Source organism: Megascapheus bottae, chromosome 5 (assembly GCF_031878675.1).
Source record: "Megascapheus bottae isolate mThoBot1 chromosome 5, mThoBot2.hap1, whole genome shotgun sequence".
NCBI lineage: Eukaryota > Metazoa > Chordata > Mammalia > Rodentia > Geomyidae > Megascapheus > Megascapheus bottae.
Genome location: NC_143513.1, coordinates 42,459,759 through 42,481,425, shown reverse-complemented (window position 1 = coordinate 42,481,425; position 21,667 = coordinate 42,459,759). Strand labels below are relative to the sequence as shown.

Genomic DNA, 21,667 nt, shown 5'->3' with positions numbered 1-21,667 from the left:
TATTCTCTTCTTACTCTATGATATTGGAGTACTTTAGAAGATACAAATACATGCACTCATGGTATTACATGGATGTTTTACTTTTTTTGATATTTTAATTTTTTAAACTTATTTTTGAAACATTGAAGAGGCTGGGTAGCATTTGTTCAGAATAACAAAGGCTATTATAATACTAAATAGTAAAACCCAAAGTAATCTAACAACAAATCAGTAACTTAGAAATTCTCGTGTGACCACAGGCAAATTAAAGATGAGTTTCCTTCTTTTTTCTTCCTGGAAATATGCCATTCATTTCCAGCAACCACAAATGTGAAGGAATATTGAGGCAAAAAGAAAATAGAGTCCTCCTGAGAACATGTTGGAATTGGGTTCATGTAACACACTGGGAACCATTTCTTCATATTACATAGTTCTTAAAACCAAATGTGAGCTGTGTCAAAGCCAAGATCAACTTGGAGGATAAATGGAACTCCAAAGCAAAGCTTTAATCAGCTCATCTGTTATTGAGGATGACATTTCCTATTATACTTGTAAATGACAACCTATTACTACCAATCAGTATTGAGTTTACTCATACCTACTCCATCTAATTGAGAGTTAAAGGAGAATATACTGAATCCTTGTCAAGACATAAACATTGACTGCTTTGCCTTATTCTCTGTGTAGTAACTGTTTTTTTCATTTGATCCTTGGCCCAAAAGAGAAAAAAGATTGAACCACAAGTAAGAATGTCTAAATTTAATTCGAAAAGATCCATTAATAGTGTTTAATCAATACCATGTCATACCTAAATTTATTCTGGTTCCTGCTATGGAATAAGGTACCCACTAAAAGAACTCAAGATCCATTGGATCCATGGCACATTTTACAAAATATTTTCAAATTGTTTCACTTAATCTTTATTTTTTTGTGGGTCATGGGGCTTTAACTAGGCATGGGTGCTGTCCCTGAGCTCTTCAGCTCAAGGCAACCTCCCTACTCTTGAGCCAAGCCCCACTTCCCCTCTTCTAAAAGTTAACTGAAGATAAGTCTCAGATCCTTTTGTGCCAGGGCTGGCTTTGAACCTTGATCCTCAGATCTCAGCCTCTTCAGTACCTAGGATTACAGGCATAAGCCAATGCTTGTGGCTCTTTACAATTTTTTTTATTATAATTAACAGAAAGGTTACAGTTACATTTACCATATAGAAGGTCCATTATTTCACATACATTGATACCCCTTCTCGTGTTTTTGTCCCCATTTCCCTCCCCCAGCCCCTCCCCTCATCTTGTTTTCCCCCCTTCCATTTCCTATTTCAAATAAACAAATAATCGTATATACAGTATACCAGATAACAAGGTAAGACACTGTAACAATATAAGACTATCCAAAGGATAACAAAAGAGATGAGCAATAACATTAAGAACAACAATCACACATTATATGGCTCTTGTTTCCATATCCTGGAGGTCCTTTCATTTAGCCTCATCCTATATGCCCTTGTGTATCTAGGTTTTGAGCTATGTAAACCTCTCTGCTAGGAGAGTCCAAGTTTATACTAATTATTACAAATGAGGGAAACCATTGAGGCTATGTTCCTTTGGGACTGGCTTACTTCACTTAATGTGATTTTTTTCCAAGTCTTTCCATTTCTTACAAATTTTTATCAGCAATTAATGAGTAAGGAGTTGAAATCTAAGAAATTTGTTTTAGGATACACCCAGGTAGTAAAGAGCTGGGCCAAGCCCATCCATGGGGACTGGAAAATCAGTGGCCTATAACAGTTATAACACATCTAATCCTTCCCTATCAGATGCAGATACAAGAAAGGGTTTTGAGCTGGGCCTGGTGGCTCAGACCTGTAATCCTAGATACTCAGGAGGCTAATATCTGAGGATTGAGGTTCAAAGCCAGCCATGGTATTAAAGACGGTGAGACTTCTTTTTTTTGGGGGGGGGGCGGGCTGTCATAGGGCTTGACAGGGCCTGGGCCCTGTCCCAGAGCCTTCAGCTCAAGGCTATCACCCTACCCTGATGCTAAGCCCCACTTCCCATTTTTCTAGAGGTTAATTGGAAATAAGAGTCTCAGGTCCTTTCCAAGCCCTGGCTGTCTTTGAACCTTGATCCTCAGATCTCAGCCTCCTGAGTAGCTAGGATTACAGGCGTGAGCCACCACTCCAGCTAAAGACGGTGAGACTCTTATCTCTAATTAACCACTAGAAAATGGGAGATGGGGCTGAGGCTCAAAAGGTAGAGTGGGGAGCCGGGAGTTTGGCCTAGTGGTAGAGTGCTTGCCTAGCATGCACAAAGACCTGGATTCAGTTCCTTGATACCACATGTGTAGCCAGAAATGGTGCTGTGGCTCAAGTGGCAGAGTGCTAGCCTTGAGGAAAAAGCCCAAGGACAGTGCTCAGGCCCTGAGTTCAAGCCCCAGGGATGACAAGAAAAAAACAAAAAAGGTAGAGTGGTAGCCTTGAGCTGAGGAGCTCAGGGACAACATCCAGACCCAGAGTTCAAGATCCATGACCCACAAAAACAAAAGGGTTTTGAATTTTTATGGTGAAAATTGAGATCAGGACAAGAATTAAATCATGGCATAACTATCATGATAGCTAATATATTCGTTTTTCCAAAAATCTAATTTACCTTTATTTTATCACAATTTATGTTGGTATAGATTCCTCAGCAAACATCAAGAAGTACTATCACATATCAGAATCTGCTGAAAAGAAAATTAATGAAACCAGTTCCATCATAAGAAGCTCTGAAAATACCAGGAGCAACTTACTCGCAATTTTAGATACAGTCACCTCTAAAGAAAACTTGTTACTGGAAAAATTAGAACAGATTAAGTTACCAGATATCCAGATACTGAATGAAAAGGTAAAATTCATAATGGTTTAATATACAAATCTCCTTAATTGTGCTTTTGTCTTGTTTATTTTTTATTACATTTACATTTATAAGAATGTGAATAAGGGCCGGGAGTTTGGTCTAGTGGTAGTACTCACCTAGCATGTACTACTGATTCCTTGGTACCACATACATAGAACAAGCTGGAAGTGGTGCTATGGATCAAATGGTAGAGCTCTAGCCTTGAGAAAGCCCGAGAACAGGTCTGAGCCGAGAACTCAGACCCTGAGTTCAAGTCCCCCAAAATATGAATAATACAAAAATATGAATAATACATGTGTATGTTTACAAATGTGTAAATAATACATAATCTACCTTCTGTAGTATGATATGCAAAAAATATAAATATGCTTAATCTATGTTTAATTTTGTCTTAATTCAAGGATGTCAGAATTAAAGATCAAAACTTACTGCTTGATTATATTATTTTATGTTACCAGTTACAAAATATTATAGCAAATAGACATTTGTTGTTCTTGTTATCAGTAATAATACCCATCTTCAAATGGTGAAAATTAAATTAATATGGAAGGCCCAAAATGTAACTTAAAAAAGAAACCTGTAAGAATAAAAAGGACAGATTGGCACAAAATTGGTAATTAGATACTTATTCAGTTGCTTAGAAACTACTAAAGTCATCCCCTTGTACTTAGTTTAGGTAACAACTAAAGAAACCTACATGAGAAAGCAATGCCTTGAGAGTGGAGGTATGGCTCAAGTGGTAGAGTACTAGCCTTAAGTGAAAAAAGCCAAATAAGAACGCAGGGCTCTGAGTTCAAGCCCCAGTAACCAGATGAAGTAAGTCAGACCCAAAGAAACAAAGGCTCCATATTTTCCCTCATTTGTAATAATTAGCATATGTCTATGTTAGTCCTAGCAGAGGTTCACAATAGCTCAATAGCTATGTACGTATAACCATATAAGATGTTGCTAATCAAAAAGAACTCCAAGATACGGAAACAAGAGGTCTTTTTTTTTCTTTTTTTTTTTTTGCCAGTCCTGGGCCATGAACTTTTTTTGAGGCCTGTGCACTGTCCTTGGGCTTTCTCAAGGCTCACTGGAGCCATAGCACCTTTCCAGCTTTTTTTCGATATGTGTGGTACCAAGGAATTGAACCCGGGTATTCCTGCATGCTAGGCAAGCACTCTTACCACTAGGCCAAACTCCCAGCGAGGCTTTTTTCTTTTCTTTTAAATGTACTGTGTGAAGAAGTTATTTCTTTTTTCTTTTCTTTTTTTTTTTTCCTTTGGTTTATTCCCTGTTGTCACTGTTTTTGATTTCGGTACCCTGTGTTTTGAACATCTGTTTATCTGATTTGGGGAAGGGAAGAGGAACAACAAAATGGAGAGACAAAGGACAAAGGGTGAACCAGTACAACAGTGATACTCACAAGACACTGTGTTGGAAATGCACTTCACAACTTAGTGGAGAAGGGAGAAGGCATGGACATGGGAGAAAAACAAGGGAGGGGATAACATTGTTCAACAAAAAATGTACTCATTACCTTACTTATATGACTGTAACCCCCCGTACTTCACCTTCACAATAAAGTTAAATTGATTTTAGAAAAGAAACAATACTTTGACTTAGAGGATCTAGATGGCATTAGAAAAATCACTACTGACAGATTGCTTTGACATTTCTCCTGTGAGGTGTGTGGAGAACGAGAGAACTTGCCTTGTGGCCTATCATCCTGTGGGGGCGCTGTCTGTACAGGCCCTGAGGGGCACAGGCAGTGCAGTGGTGCCAGCTGTGAAGGCACTCTCCTCCTCTCAAGGACTGTTCTTCAGAGAGCCCAGGAAGCAGAGGCCATGATCCATCATCTGCAGAGCCAGGCCCAAGGGTTGAAGAACCAGGTAAATAATGCTTCTGCTTAATTTGTAAAGGTGTAACAGTAAAGAAGCAAACTGAATTTTGGTAAAGTGACTTTTAATTTACCAGCAAGAGAGCATAGACTCTAGATGTTGTGTGTTCTAGAGGCTGAAAAATTAAGTGTTCTAAAGATTAAAATATAAAGCCAGGCACTACTGACTCAAGCCTGTACTCCTAGCTACATAAGAGGTTGAGAATCTGAGGATCCCAGTTCACAGCTATCCCGGGCAACAGAAATCTATGAGATTCTTATCTCTGGTTAATGGAAAGTTAGAAGTAGAATTGTGGCTCAGATAGTAGGGCACCTGTCTTGAGCAAAAAAGATAAGGGACAGCTCCCAATCTCTCCCAAGCTCTAGTACAAGCAGCGGCAACAAAAATATTGAATATGTAGATTTGTAAGGGAGAAGATTAAATAGATACAGGTATGAATTACATTCATAAACTGGCTTACTGTACTATTACTTGTACAATTACTTACCGAAAAATATATTTTAAAATACACAACAAGAATGCATAAAACTATTCACATAAAACTATAGAGAACTGTATATATAAATATACACTTTAAAATATATGGAAAAACTCAGTGTTATTGGTCATACACTTTCTACGGACATGTTTTTCTAAAGCAAACACTACACAAAAATGTCAAGACTCAGTATGGAAGCTTTGAAAGCTCTAGACCTCTCAATGTGAAGAATCTTTTTTGTGATTGATTTCTTTTTATTGTCAGGGTAATGGATAGAGGAGTTACAGTTACATTCTTCAGGTAGTGGATACATTACTTCAGGAACACTGATACCCCTTCTCATATTTTTGTTCCCTTTTCCCTCCCCCAATAATCTTTTATTATATAACTTCAAGGATATAGTTTCTATAAAATACACAAATTTTAATATCAGAATTTAATGTTAGAAAATTATTTCACGTACTTTTCTGGCAACACTTACGTGTATCATTTTTAATTACCCAGCATTTTTAGTTTTTGTTTTCTTTTGTTGGATTTGCAGTTCTGGGGATTGAACCTAGGGTCTCACAGATGCTGGGAAGATACTCTAACACTGGACTGAACCTCTAGCCTGTCTTCAGGCTTTCTCAAGGTGCACTGTATCCTTTGGCTTTGAAAACATGATGGTGACAGGCATGTTTTTTGATAATCCCCATAGAGTCATTGATAAAGGGCTGTATTTTCATTCATATAATCTAAATATCATATCAACCTCATTCTTCATGTTTTTGGTACCACTATTGGGGCTTAAACTCAGGGCCTGAATGTTATCCCTTCACTTTTTAGCTCAAGGACAGTGCTTTAAAACTTCCAGCTTTTTGGTGGTTAATTGGAGGTAAGAGTCTCATAGACTTTGTTGCCAGGACTGGCTTCAAACCACAATCCTCAGATTGTAGCATCCCCAGTAGGATTACTGCTGTGAGCCACCTACTCTTTGCAGGTATTCACTAATGGCAGAAGCCAACTCCCAAATAAAAAGGAAATGTATACAAGGCCTTAGTATCCACAGAAAGCTATGAAGCTAAGCTTGGAAATGGGGTAAGACCCACAGGCAAGACAAAACACACAGACACCCCTCACTCTTGCTATTGAAGGCAAGTTCTAAAGCTGTATTACTATAGAAGCCTAGTTCTGATGAGCTAAGATGGAAAATCTCCTTAAATTATGTGATTTTTTTTCTACTTGCCTGTCCCCAATTCTGTACTGCTAGATAAGTTTTCACTTACATATGATTCCTTGTAGCTTTCACAAGTAGGCATTGAGTAACTACCAAATGCCAGACAATATAGTACAATACAAATCTTGGTCTTCTATGTCAGTGGTTGAGAGTCCTCAATTGTTTCACATAACTCTAAAATATTCTATTCCTCCTTTCTTTGCCTCCCAAATCAGTCATCTCATTCCATTGCAATGAACCTTGCTTGTTGGTGGATATTATGATGAAGCTAACAACAGCTGTAAGCTATCAGTCTTAAGGATAACCCCCTCAAATCCACATTAACAGAATGTGGTTTGATCAGCACAGAAGTGGAAAGCTGGTAAAAGATGAGAGCATGTGGGACTGCCATTTGATAAAATAGTGTATTTTCCTCTTGATTAGTAAAGGGAAGAGTGCCAGAAGACTGTGAGAGAATTCTCAGGAAGCAAGATTCCAGAGAGATGTTTCATAGTGAGGTGACTTACCATAGTCAGACTGTTATCAACTAGTCTACCCTGAGATTTCATCATGTTCACTTGAGGCTCTTCTGCACAGAATGAATTCTCATTATTCCTGAATTCTCATTTTATTACAATCCATTCTTATTTACCACTGTCCATGTCAAAGAAAGTTCTATAGACTTGAGGATTCAAAAATTGAGGTCCCATTAAGCTCTTCCTTGGCTGGAGTCTTGGACCTTCCCTGCTGAATTTTGGTTTCACTAACACTATGGGGGGAAAAAATCTGATGAAACTAAGTCCTTCAGGAGCTCAATCATTCTTTCTTAACCTCAAGCTTTCCAGGTTAGGTAAACACTGGCTGCAGGGGGTGGGGAGGGGCTCTTCCCCCGGCTTCCATATTGAAAAGACTTAATTTCCCTCTCATTCTAGCCCCTCTTCATAAGTTGCAACAGCAAATGAAATATAAGATACTCAACACATGCCCTATGAAACTCAGGAAATTGAGAGGATGGGTAGGTTTGGAAGGGATTGGGGAGAACGATGAAAGACATGGTATTTATCAAGATGTATTGTACTCATAAACTGACATTTGGTGGTAACCAGTTTGCATAACTACTTAAAGAGAGTATAATTTAGAAGAGAAAGAAAAAAAGAAACATTTGAATTTAGAAATCTAAAATGGAAAAATAGGACATATTACTGGTCTGTGATCAAATACTGATAAGAAAAGCACTGAAAGTCTCCTTTATAGCTTAAATAAATATATATAAATCTCAAAAAATTGAGGTCCACATTTTTAATCATATAAATCCCGAATTCTGGCTCAAATTAAGCCGGCTCTTTCTGTGTGGAAATAAAAGATGTTTCCCTCTTACATTATGTTTGATCCTAACGAGCCCTATTCTGTCACAATTAATTTATTCAATAAAGCTTAGCCCACTCAGCTCAAGCTCCTTTATTATAGGTGAACATTTTCTTGTTAGCTTTTAAAGGAAGTATGTTACTTATATTTGAGGAATGTTTCCAAGAGTAACTATTTGAACATATATGAAAGAAACTATTTTCAACCTGCTAAGCATAACAGTCACAACCAGTAAGTAGTCCTAAGTAATTTCTGAGCAAGTTATTGGTGTTAGAGAATGCAAGCCTTAAAACAGAATTTATGGGAGGGGATGGAGGGCAAAAACATGAGAAGGGGTATCAATGTTCAAGAAGTAATGCATCCACTACCTGACGAATATAGCTGTAACCCCTCTGTACATTACCCCAACAAAAAATGATAAAAAAGCAAAAAACACAGAATTTATGTCTTTTGATGTATATTAAGAAACTTCACCAGCACGAAACTAATATTTTCAAATAGTAAATTTGATTACTAACATTGTTATATTTGTTTATTAAGAAAATATGGTAATGGAACACATGATAGTCGTCTTTTAAAAAGAATCCTTGGGAATTAATCTATGGTTTAATTATCTAAACTTCTCGGGGTTTTTTTTTTGCCAGTCCTGGGCTTGGGCTCAGGGCCTGAGCACTGTCCTTGGACTTTCTCAAGGCTAGAGCTCTACCACTTGAGCCTCAGCACCACTTCCAGCTTTTTTCTATGTATGTGGTACCGAGGAATCGAACCCGGGTCTTCATGCATGCTAGGCAAGCACTTTAACCACTAGGCCAAACTCCCGGTCCCTTTTTTTTTTTTTTTTGCCAGTCCCGGGCTTGAGCTCAGGGCCTGAGCACTGTCCTTGGACTTTCTCAAGGCTAGAGCTCTACCACTTGAGCCTCAGCACCACTTCCGGCTTTTTTTTCTATATATGGTACCGAGGAATCGAACCCAGGTCCTCATGCATGCTAGGCAAGCACTTTAACCACTAGGCCAAACTCCTGGCCCTTCTCGGGTTTTTTTTAAGCAACACTTTTATTTGCTCCAGCCAAATAATTAAATATTCATAAAACTTCTGGTTTGGGGGCCGGGATTCTGGTTTTGCCAGGATTGGCAAAAGAAACTTCAGATTTTTATATATGTTTCATTGTTGTTTGCTTTGTCTTTTTCCAGATTCAAAATATAAGTGAACTGGCAGAAGTCTCTGGAAACAATACTATACAGCTAAGTGTGAAACTGGAAAATATGAAAAGCCAAAGGGAATCTGAGGAAGAAAAACTGAATATCTTAATTAAAAAAGTGGAAAAGGTTTTGTTAGGTAATTTTTAATATAAAGTTAAAAAAATCTCTTTCTTTATAAAAATGTACACTGAACATTTATATCAGTTTAAAGTGACATGGCTAAATCCGGAGAAAAAATGGTATAACCTTTGGTGTTAACTTTCTTTCTTTCTTTCTTTCTTTCTTTCTTTCTTTCTTTCTTTCTTTCTTTCTTTTTTTGGATCAGTCATGGAGCTTGAACTCTGGGTGTGGGCTCTGTCCCTGAGCTCTTCAGCTCAAGGCTTACCCTTGAGCCACAGCCCCATTCCTGGTTTTCTGGTGGTTAACTGGAGATAAGAGTCTCATGGACTTTTGTGCTTAAATTTCTTAATGAAAATAAATCTCAAGAAATTAACTATGCACCAAAAGAAAATTAAGAGTCTTTGAGTAAGATTAATTTTAACCAATTAATACTTAGCATTTCTAATATTTTCTCAGCACTCATATCATTAATCTGTTTCATATTTTAAAGAAATCCCTGTGACTAAGCACTTCTTTAATGTTTCTAGAGGTTATATTAATGCTTTCTAGTGCAGATACCAAGATAAGAAGAAATTAGGTGGATATAACTTTTGATTGAAACACTCAATAAAAGGAAGGGGGATAGAATCGGTCTACTGGATACTTTGTCCAAAAGCACATTAGCAATGAGTTTGCTCTTATTGTTATTGAACAAATTTCTAATAAGTGGTTCAGTTTAATTAATCTGACAAGTTGCAAAAAAGAGTCTGAATCCAGATATTATTAGAATTAGACATACACAGAACTAAGGATCTAAGTATGGGACATATGCAACGTACTCATTGTGTCCTAGGAACCCATTGTCAAATGCAACTGAGTTTGATCTAGAATTCATCAGGGTTACCTGTACATGATATAGTGTTTGCTAAGGGAATACGATGACCTAAAACCTGACTTCTTATTTAAGAGGAAAATGTGCCTCCAGAAGACATAGAGAAAGTTGCAAATCATGCACTTGACATCCACCTTCCAGTAACATCACAAAATCTAACCCATGAACTTGACAAAATACAGACATTTATACAACTCTGTGAGGACTACAGGACAGATGTGAACAGGCTAAACAAGGCAACAGATGGAGCCCAAAAACTTTTGGTGAAAGCCAAAGTAGCTGAGTAAGTATAGTATTAATATTCTCATCTTGCTATATAGTAAGCCATCTGCTCATAGGCCATCTGAAGAAATTGTTGGTCCAAATGAAATTACCCTCCAGTAATTCAGTGTTGAAACTGAAGGCGAAGTTGGTTTGGGTTTTTTTGTTTTTGTCTTCTTGAGGACAGTGGCAGTTAGGAAACAGAGCATGTGGATGTTTGCTTTCTGTTTTCCTCAGAGCCTTCCCCATAGTCTGAGGCCTCTTAATACCAATGCAGGCCAGTAAATGCCAGGTGTGAATTATATACCAACACTTTAACGTGGTGTTGTTTTCCCTTCTATGCTTAATGTATTTTGAAAATCTAAGTTTACGAATGACTAAAGAAAAAAATCTATAATAGTGAAAAATAGAGGAGTTAGGGTCAGGTACCCCAAAATAATACAGTAGAATATACATAAGGCGCAAGAGCTAATGAACTCTGAACTCCTGTCCTCGTGTTCACTTAGCCAAGGAAGAAGGCAAAGCAGTCTTGATGTTTTTAGTAAGCTAAGGGTGTTGGGGATCATTGGAAGGTGGTAACATCAACATCGTTGCCAGTTCTGGATGTTCCCCAAAGTTGAGACCTGAGTAAAACCCGAGGCCATCATCACCCACGAGATCAAATGGTGTGAGCCAGATGCCTCTGGAAGTCTGACCCCTTCTAGTATTTGAAACCAGGAAGAAAAATTATGTAGCTATGGTATAATTACACAGCATTAAAAGCACGATGCTTTTTTTTTTTTTTTTTTTTTTTGCCAGTCTTGGGCATTGAACTCAGGGCCTGGCCACATTTTGCTCAAGACTATCACTTTGCCACTTGAGCCACAGCACTACTTCCAGCTTTTTCTGTGTGTGGGCTAAGCGAGCACTCTAACACTAGGCTATGCTCCCCGGCCCAGTGGTGTTGCTTTTAAAAGTTAATATATCTGATGTACTTAGGAGAAGCTCAGTCCATGAGAAAACAACAAAAAAAAGACTATAGACTAAAATGCTGGGATGTGTGAATAACTTAAAAAGTGAGAGGATTTTGATAAAATTTTCCCTTCTTTACATATCTGGTACTTTCTGAATTTGCTATAATGAGCAGTACATTGAAAATCTAAAGAAAAAAGAATATAGTTTGCATGTTATGTACACATAATACAGCTTATCTGTGTATTATATATAATACACAATATTGTATATTATGCCATGTGTTATATTTTTCCACATATATAGGAAATATATTGTCTCTCTCCATAATATATACATATATATTCATACATGTAGGGGATAGAAAATAGAAGAAATGAGTGCTAGTCCCCAGGGAATGTATCAAAATGAAACGATGGAGCAAAGGATTTATACTGAGAAGAGGGAGGATTCCTGAAGTTTAGATTAAGAGGAGTGCCTGTGGGAGTAGAGAATGGGCGGGGTGGGGCATGGATGTTTTACAGCTCAACTTACTTTTGTTGTGGGCACGAGCACATCTAGTAATGGTTCTCCAAAGTCTGTCTAATGTTCTACTCCATTGGTATGTTCTGTTCAAAATGGTTTTGAGTTCCCAGATGTAAGCATGCAGTGAATGTTGACTTGAGGTGAGTTCTTTTCTGTACGGTGCTCTATCATTTGGAATGCTTGTGATTTTAACCTCTGACTGGGCCCCTGAGTGGCTGGAATGTCAGCAAAGCTTAAAACCCCCCTGAATAAACACAGCCTGAAACACAATTCCTCCCTTGCTCTCTCTCAGTGGGGCCTCCCAGTCCAACCCCCACTCTGATAAGTATTTCAAAAGTGCCATGTGTGGTTCAGAAATTAGAAAGCTGCAGTTGAATAGACCTGTATTTGGTAAGAATCTATATCTACTGGATATGCACATGTGTTGTTATTGGCATTTGAATTATACCTATTTCTCAAAATGAAGACTTCAGCACTTTGCTTAAGAGGAATTTAAATTGACTTTATAAATAATTCACTACAGTTTCTGGTTGAGTGGAGTGAACTTTCAAGGTGAAGTAAATAAATAATTGCATATTTATCTAATCTGATATGTTAATATCTTACCTTAGGAAAGCAGCAGATGGTCTATTAAACTTTGACAAAACATTGAACAAGATGCAACAAGCTCAAATCACTCAAGGACAAACTAACACTTTTATCACGCAGCTGACTGCTGAGATAACAAAAATAAAAAAGAATGTACTGCAGGTATTTATCTTTTCTTTTTTTTTTTTTTTACACTAACTGGAAATCGGTTTTGATGGTGGGAACAGCAGAGTGGTTTTTAAGGGTATCCCACTTGCCTTACCTGTCTGATGGGATAACTAGGGATACATTAAGATGTCAGCAGGCTTCTGCACTTTATTGATGTTCCACATTCATGTGACTAGTCTTGTTGCATTCATATTGCTAAGAACATGCATTTCAAAGTTCTCTGCAGAAGCCTTCCATTCATCATTTCATTTAGTCCTAACCAATTCTGGAGGATGAGATGGCTTGTGAAGGAAGGTTCATTCATGTTAGAGCCTCAGGTTGCATAGCTAATTAACTGTTGATCTGAACCCTTCTTTTGTTACAGAGAGAAGTGGCTTTAAATGCTCATAAACCACAGAAGTAAAGAATTTGCTGTTCTAAGGTTGTTGTGACTAAACTTGCATGAATATTCTAAACTAAAAGATTATCTTACCTAAAAGAACTGTTCTGTCTAGAGCCAGATAGGAGCAGGGCCTTGTCTTAAGCCATGCCAAGGTACAGGAAGAGAAAGTCCAGAGTTGGTGGTTGGAACAGGACGTAATCTCAGGGTGTGAGGCTGTTCCTCCTCTGTTGCATCCTCTAGGAAGAAGTTACATATATAAAGTAGCAAAACAGGAAGGCCCCTAGGGTTTTCTTTTCCAGATACATACTGTAGATGACGCGTTGGCAAATACAACCAAACCATATGGCCTGTGGCTGCTTTGCACTGCAGAGACACAGAGTTGAGAGGTTGCAAGGAGTATATAAGCCACATTCATTATTTATCACCTTACAGAAAAAGTATGCATATGCCTTCTCTAGAAAAACCCACATATTACATAGGCCATATAGGATGAGGCTAAATAAAAGCACCTCCAAGATATAGAAACAAGAGCCATATAATGTGTGATTGTTGTTCTCATCTCTTTTGTTGTTGTCCCTTGGTTATTCTCATACTGTTACAGTATCTTATCTTGTTATCTAGTATATTGTATATATGATTATTTGTTTATTTGAAATAGGATAGGGAAAGGAGGAAAACAAGATGAGGGGAGGGGGTGGAGGGAAGGAAATGGGGACAAAAATGTGAGAAGGGGTATCAATGTGTGTGCAGTAATGCACCTTCTATCTGGCAAATATAAGTGTAACCCTTCTATTAATTATAATAAAAAAATTTTTAAAAAAGAAAAACTCCCACATATGTTGAAGAGCATGAAAAGAGATTTTTATATCTAAAAATATAGCAGACTGATCCCTAAGGAACTCTCCTAGTTAAAAGAAATAAAAATGTTAGCTAGGATATTTCAAGTTTTAAAAACATATATGAATATAGGAAACCAAGGATATTCTCAGAGACCAAAAATGACAGGGAAGCATGAATTCAGAGAGCTAATCAAGCCCCAATCTGGCAGCAGTAGAAGGCACCTGCCACTCTAATATACTGCAGCCTTTCAGCTCAGTGGTTGTCATGCCAAACAGAAACCAAAGCCCACATAAGGAGGTGAAAAGTCCCCTGATCCTCGCAGAATAAGGAATTCCAGCTAAGTGCTGGACATTCCCCTGCTCCTTCCATTCTTCCTTCCCTCTCTCAAATAGACACACACACACCACAGCCAATAAAGAATTTTCTTCTGGCTGGGCACTGATGGTTTGTACATATAATCCAAGCTACTCATGAGGCTGAGATCTAAGGATGGAGGTTTGAACCCAGCCAAGGTAGAAAATCCTTGACATTCTTATCTCCAGTTAACCAGTCAGAGCTGGATGTATGGCTTACGTGATAGAACACCAGCCATGGAAGTGGGGGAAAAAAATGCTAAGCAAGAGCACAAGGCCCTGAACCATACCAGGAGATTCTTTTCCCCAATTAATTACAAACAAAACAAAACAAAACAAAGCAAACAAACAAACAAAAAACATGAATTACAAAAGGCTAAACATAGAGCTCCCCTATGACCCAGCATCCACTTCTTGGCATTTACCCAAATGTCCAGAAACAAGGGCACACTAAACTAACTTACTAGCACAACGATGTTCATTACAGCATTATTTACCATAGTTAAGAACTGGAACCAACCCAGATGCCCCTCAGTAAATGAATGGATCAAGAAGATGTGGTAGTTATTATACACAATGGAATTCTGTTTTGCCATCAGAAAGAATGACATTACTGCATTTGTAAAGAAAGACAGACTTGGAAAAAAAATCATATTAAGTAAAGTAAGCCAGACTCAAAGGAACATAGGCTCAATGGTTTCCCTCATTTGGAATAATTAGTACACATCTAAGATTCTCCTAGTGATGGATCACAATAGCTCAAAAGCTATGTATATATCGTCATATAGGATGATACTAAACAAAATGAAATTCAGGATATGGAAACAAGAGGTTTATCTTTGCGTTTTGTTTTTGTTTTGTGGGGCTTAGGGCTTGTACTCATCCTGGACTCTGTCCCTGAGCAATTCAGCTGAAGGCTACCACCCTACCCCTGGGCCTGGGTGTTGTCCCTGTGCTCTTCAGCTCAAGGCTACCACTCTACCCTGGAGCCAAGCCCCACATCCCATTTTCCAGAGGTTAATGGGAGATAAGATTCTCAGGTCCTTTTGTTCCCAGGCTGGCTTTGAACCTTGATCCTCAGATCACAGCCTCCTGAGTAGCTAGGATTATAGGCTTGAGCCACCATGCCCGCATCTAGAGGTTTGCCTTTGTGATTGTTGTTTTTAATGTACTATGTTATTTCTTTTCTCTCTTTTTTTTTTGCTCTTATGGTTATTCTCATGTGGTTACTGTATCTGACTTTATTACCTGGTATATTATATATATATATATATATATACATATATATATTTATTTATTTATTTATTTGAAATAGGGAAGGAAAAGGGGGAAAACAAGATGATTGGGAGGGGGTGAAGGGTGGGAGACGGGGACAAAAACATGAGAGGGGGTATCAATGTGTGAGAAATAATATACCCACTATCTGACAAATGTAACTATATCCCTTCTATACATTACTCTGACAATAAAATAAAAAGTTAAAAAAAAAAACTGGAGTTAGAGCAGTGGCTCAAGTGCTACCCTTGAACATAAAAATAGTTTGGGGATAGCACTCAGGACCTGAGCTGAAGCCCCAGAATTGGCACACACACACATACACATGCACACAAACACACACACACACACACACACACACACACACACACACAAATTAAGTTACAAAAATGTACACTGTATTTTGTTTAAAAAAAAAAAAGAAAAACATCTAGGGGCCGGGAGTTTGGCCTAGTGGTAGAGTGCTTGCCTAGCATGCACGAAGACCTGGGTTCAATTCCTCGGTACCACATGCATAGAAAAAAGCCAGAAGTGGTGCTGAGGCTCAGGTGGTAGAGCTCTAGCCTTGAGAAAGTCCAAGGACAGTGCTCAGACCCTGAGCTCAAGCCCAGGACTGGCAAAAAAAAAAAAAAAAAAAACAGCTAAACTTTGTTAGGAATTCTTCACAGAATATACTGTAAAGCCTATAAGACCCTGAGCACCTATGACTCACACTTGTTATCTTAGCTAATCAGAAGAGATCTGAGGATCTCAATTCAAAACCAGCCCAAGTAGCTAATCCAGGACACTCCTTTCTCTAATCGACCCCAAAAAGAAGTGGAGCTTTGAGTCAAGATGTAGAGCAGTAGCTCTGAGCACAGAATCTCAGGGACAGTGACTAGGCAGGCCCTGAGTTCAAGACTGAGGGCTCATTAAAAAAAAAAAAAAAAACTATATAGGAATAGTAGAATAAAAAACATTAGTTGCTGGGCTGGAAGTTTGGCCTAGTGGTAGAGTGCTTGCCTAACATACACAAAGACCCAGATTTGATTCCTCAAGACTGCAGATGTAGAAAAAGTCAGAAATGGTGCTGTGGCTCATGTGCTCTAGCCTGGAGAAAGCCCAAGGACAGTGCTCAGGCCCTGAGTTCAAGGCCCAGGACTAGCAAAAAAAAAAAATTGGTTCAGAATTGGGTAAGTAGAGATTAAATGGGACTTGAGTTTCTGGGGCTTTGGCTTATTAATGGTGATGGATTCCTAAAACTGGCCCATTTAGGAACATATTTGTCATAATCTTTTTTAGACTCTTTTATATGTTAAGATTTTTGTAATACCTTTTTCTTAAATCAAATGCAACAGCAAAAATGATAAGACTATTTTCTTCTACTTTACACACAGCTTTTTTTTTTCTCTTTTCAGGAGTTAATAATAGCATGTTTTGTTAAAAGACTTTTCCCTTCTGTTCAACAACAGGCAGAAAATCAAGCAAAAGAAATAACGAACAAGCTGAATTTCACAAAGCAACAGCTGGAGCTGGAGGATCAACTGACCCTGCTGCAGACCAAGTGGCAAAGGAGCCAAGACCAAGTGGGCAGAGCAGAATCCCAAGCTGAATCTGCTCTTCACCAGGCTGGGGGAGCTGAGAGGGTAACTTTTCCTTTCACTGCCACCAGGAGCAAATAGGGCTTCAGTAAAAGACAATGCTTGAAGCCCAGATTCTTGTGCATTACTCAGTGCATTCTCTAAAGCTGATCCATATTCAGTGGGATATGCTCTTAAGATCCCAGTACACAGAGGCCTGTGCATCAGAAGACTACCCCAACTAATCATGTCACATTATCCCCTCTCCATATCGCCAGCCTGGTATGTTTAGTGGCCTCCTACTCACATAGTCCATAAGCCAAAATTTTCCATACTTTTATAATATATGCTTTTTGTTACTATATTTGCCCTTTAATTCAACCATATAACATACAAAGAAAGTAGTACGTTAAAAAAAAAATCACCCACTAAAGAGATAGATCAAGTTACTGATGTTTGTGTGTTAATTAAATGGTGGTAGAAAGTGGCCCATTATTTAGCTTGCTGAAAGAATCTATCAACTCATCTTCTTAGCAGGAAATCTTTGGTTATTGAATTAATATAGTAGCTTAAAAAAAGAAAAAAATTAATGTTTCTACAACTGACCTATTGTCTTGCTTTTAATTTCTAATGTCTAATTTTCCACTAGCTGGGTAGTTGTGGAGTTTCTATAGAGCAGGTGTTCAGGAAGGGGCTTCCTTATCATCCACATCCTGTCCATTGTCTGCCTGGCTCTAACATTTACTCATCTTCTTTCCTTCTACATTGTCAATCAACTGTGTTTGATATCAAACACTGATATTCTTGATTTCAAGAGAGAGCTTCTTACTAATGCTTTTTTAAGCTTTTATTTCTACTACATTCTTCTTTTGGGTACCAAAGGATTTGTTGTTTCAAATATGGTACTGGGGAATCAAACCTAGGGCGTCATGCATGCTAGGCAAGCATTCTACCACTAGGCTAAACTCCCAGGCCCAAATTCTCATTCTTTAATTCTTACTTTGAACATACAACCATTTTAACCCAACTGAACCAAACATTTGTCAAGGGCAGAATGAGTTCATGCCTGACTCTTGCATCTCCCCCCATTTCCCAATATAGGATAAGGCAACATTGGTGCTTCATAGATGGTTTTCTAAACATGCAATAGTGATGGATGTTTTGTAGCAAATTTATTTTTAATCAAATGAGTTTTCCGAATAGGAAAAAACCAAACATGCAAATAAAGCCCTCTCTGAACTCCAAAAGAGGCTCAAAAACATTGGCTGGGAGCCAGGCACAGTGCTCATACCTATAATCCTAGACACTCAGGAGACTGAGATCTGAGGGTCACAATTGGTTCAAAGCCAGGGTACTAAAGACTCTTATCTCCAATTAACCACCAGAAAACCAAAAATGGCACTGTGCCTCAAGGAATAGGGTGGTAGCCTTGAGTTGAAGAGCTCAGGGGCAACAGTCAGGCTCAGAGTTTAAGTCCCACAACCAACCAAAAAAAAAGAAAAGAAAAGAAAATGGCTGGATTTGTATCTCTTGTGAAGGGTATTTGGAGAATTATCATTGCGTACCCTTGTGCTTCTTAAATATTTTCTGATGATATGAGTGTGGCTCTGTTACAGGAATTGGTTGAGCTGAAAAATCAGTATGCTATTCTTCAGCGTGACACAAGTACCAGGGGACTAACAATGGAAACTTGGGGGAGAGTCAGTCAGCTGAAAGATGCAGTGGTGAAACTAGCTGAAGAAACAGAAGACAAGATAACAAGGATAGCAGGTATCTATTCTTTTATCTGCCTCACAGATATGACATCCTAACAACCCCGCCTCTCTAAGAGGGTTTGTACTGCTCTCCATTTATCATTAACACCGCTTAGCCACAGATTAAGTTCACTGAGGAGAGAGGAAAAGAAGTAAAATTTGTGTTTCAGGGACTGTGAAGTAACAAGTTTCATGTATAGATTTGTCTAGGAAGGAAGGAATGATCCTCTGCTTTCCATCTAGCAAAGCAAACTAAGATTCCTTTTGATCACTATGAAATGGCCTCTGCTAAATTCAGTGTTCTCAAGTAAAGAAGAAGTCACTGAGAACATTTTGTCTGAGAGGCCAAAGATATTGCTAAGCACACCACAAAGCACAGGGCAGTTCCCCAAAACAATTGTGCCCAAAATATCAGAAATTGAGGCTGAGGGAGACCCTGTCATAATGTATGCGGCAAGTAACTCTTTCAGGTGAGTATGGTCTGCCTTCCAGAACTCTGGGTCACTTCACCTAGATTAGTAGACAGAAAAAAAAGTCACATTTTAAGACTTGGATCAAAAGCCATTTTGATCAAAATGAAAATTCTGATGCACACAAGATAGCACAAACATATGGTATGCACAGCCAAAATCTAAGTCCAGTGACCCTTGGGTCATTTGTCAACACAGTCCATTGGCCAAGTGTGAATAAAACCGAGGAGAAGGGAGCCAGGTGACACATCATCGTGGGGGTTGGTGTTCTAGGATACACAACAAGATGACCATATTGACTTACTTGGGAGAAACGCAGGGATCTATGTTGTGAGGTGCTTTTTTGCCCCAAATATCCGTCCAGTGGTGAAATGCCCTTTTTAACTCCAAATGACCCCTATTTGAAAGCCTCTAGTGACAGAACACTCAGTACCTGCCATCGCAGCCCTTTAGTCTTTGAATAGCTAAGACTCATGGAAAAGCTCCTCTTTCCACTGGGATAAGTCTTCAAGGTTGTACCTGCTGCTTTTCATTTTATTCCTCAGGATGACAGAAAACATATTCACTCTGCTTTTCTAAGATGGACTTTTACATACTTCAAATATTTTTGTGCAAACATCACAGCTTAAGTTCACATTTGTCAGAGGACACAATTTCAGATTCCTTTAGCAGCCTGGAACTTTTCTCTAAAGACATGTTAGTTTGACAATAACTCCAAATCAACTCAGCATTCGGATGTGGTCTGCCCATTGAAGGGAGACATTTGCCTTTGTTCTTCTAGAAGTCTTATTTCTAACCAAGGTCAAGAGTTGGATTCCAAAAGAGAACTTCACTATTAAAAGTAGCTCTTCATAGATCTTCTATCCTCTATAGCATAGGCTCTTTATTCAAAATTTACTGGTTTCTTAAATGTTGGATGAATGAGGAATGAGTAAATGAGTGCCCAGATAGATAAGCAGATGGATAGATAGATGGATGGATTGATTGATAGAGTGATGAAGGGATGGACAGATAAGAATGAAGCTCAAAGGACAGCACATGCTCAAAACTGAAATTTCGAGTTCTGGAGGTGTTACTCAAATTGCATCTTGCCTACAAGAGGCCTTGAGTTCACACCCTAGTACTGTGAGAAATAATTAATTCAACTAACAAGAACAAGATGCTGGGGGTGTTTTCATTTCTAATGAATTCTAAACAAATTCTAGCCTTTTTTTAGATATAAAAATTCTAGACAGAGATGTTCAATTTTCTGTGATTATCTGAAAATCCTAAGAAGCCTAATGAAAAGAAATGTTTTATGGTTAAGTCAAAACACAAACACAACACTAAACATGTCTCCAACACAAATCCCTGTGTCTAGTATAATGTCGTTATTATCTAGGAAAATCTATCAGCTGCCCATATATCATTCCTTTTATCCTCTTTTAGAGTTAGAAAAGAAGATCCAAGATTTGAGTCTAAATAGACAAGAAAAAGCTGATCAACTGAAACAATTGGAAGATCAAGTTGTTGCCATCAAAAATGAAATTGTTGAGCAAGAAAATAATTATGCCACCTGCTATAATTAGTGTTCAAGTAAAAGCTTATGCCTTTGTTTCTGGCTGCTGCTGCCCAAATCCAGGCTGAACTTGTAAAATACTAAAGTCAGAATCTCCTCCTTTCCTCACCCCATTTCTTTTTCTTTTAAAAATTTATTTTTTTTATTGTTGGGTAATGTATAGAGGGGTTACAGTTACATTTGTCAGATAGTAGGTGCGTTACTTCTCATACATTGATACCCCTTCTCATGTTTTTGTCCCCATTTTCCTCTCCTCACCTCCTCCCAATCATCTTGTTTCCCCCCTTCCATTTCCTATTTCAAATAAACAAATAAGCACATACAATATACCAGGTAACAAAGTCAGATACCATAACCACATGAGATTAGCCAAAGGGCAATAAAAGAGAAGAGAAATAACAACAATCACACAAAATAAAGCTTGTTTTCTATATCCTAGAGATCCTTTCATTTAGCCTCATCCTATATGACCTTACATACATATGTTTTGAGCTATTGTGATCCTCTGCTAGGAGAGTCCTATATTCCCCACCTTGTTTCTACACTGCAAGTCTGCTCAGTGTGGCTGCAGGGAGGAAGGGCCAGAGAAATGGTATTTCCTTAAGATTTTATATTAGACAAAAGGAAGGAAACATTGTTTCTGGCTTTCTTCTTTGCCTTCTTTTCCGTATCTTAGAAATAATTGGGGCATATGACAAGTAAAAGGTTTTTAAAGTTCTTTGTTTACTTCAGTCAAAAAAAACTAAAGTATTAAAGATCTCTAATACAAGAAAGGAATAAATACTGTGGCCTAAACTATATTTTATTATGTTTCCTGTTTATTTAGATTTCCTTTTATTTGGAAACCTATTGTTGTGAACTGAATAAACATGCATTTAAAATGAAGTTTTCATATTTATCTACTTTCCTACATATTTATTCTCTCAGCCAGAAAGTTCTATTTTCTCAAATGATAGCAGAACAATATTAAAAGAGATTAAGGTTGAACTACATTTTTT

At 38.1% G+C, this 21,667-nt stretch overlaps 1 protein-coding gene across 2 annotated transcripts in view; it reads left to right on the top strand.

Moving 5' to 3' along the window:
* Positions 1–21,450, top strand: part of Lamb4 (laminin subunit beta 4) — a 93,599-nt gene extending 72,149 nt beyond the window's left edge. Inside the window, exons 26-33 of one of the 2 annotated variants that reach the window (XM_090333008.1) lie at positions 2,656–2,861; positions 4,544–4,747; positions 8,986–9,130; positions 10,061–10,268; positions 12,334–12,472; positions 16,780–16,953; positions 18,504–18,657; positions 20,540–21,450. In XM_090333008.1, coding sequence (XP_090189134.1) covers positions 2,656–2,861; positions 4,544–4,747; positions 8,986–9,130; positions 10,061–10,268; positions 12,334–12,472; positions 16,780–16,953; positions 18,504–18,657; positions 20,540–20,679 — 1,370 coding nt within the window. In that variant the 3' untranslated portion in view covers positions 20,680–21,450. The remainder of the gene's footprint in view (positions 1–2,655; positions 2,862–4,543; positions 4,748–8,985; positions 9,131–10,060; positions 10,269–12,333; positions 12,473–16,779; positions 16,954–18,503; positions 18,658–20,539) is intronic. The other variant, XM_090333007.1, reaches the window with a different exon arrangement.
* Positions 21,451–21,667: the final 217 nt, after the last annotated feature.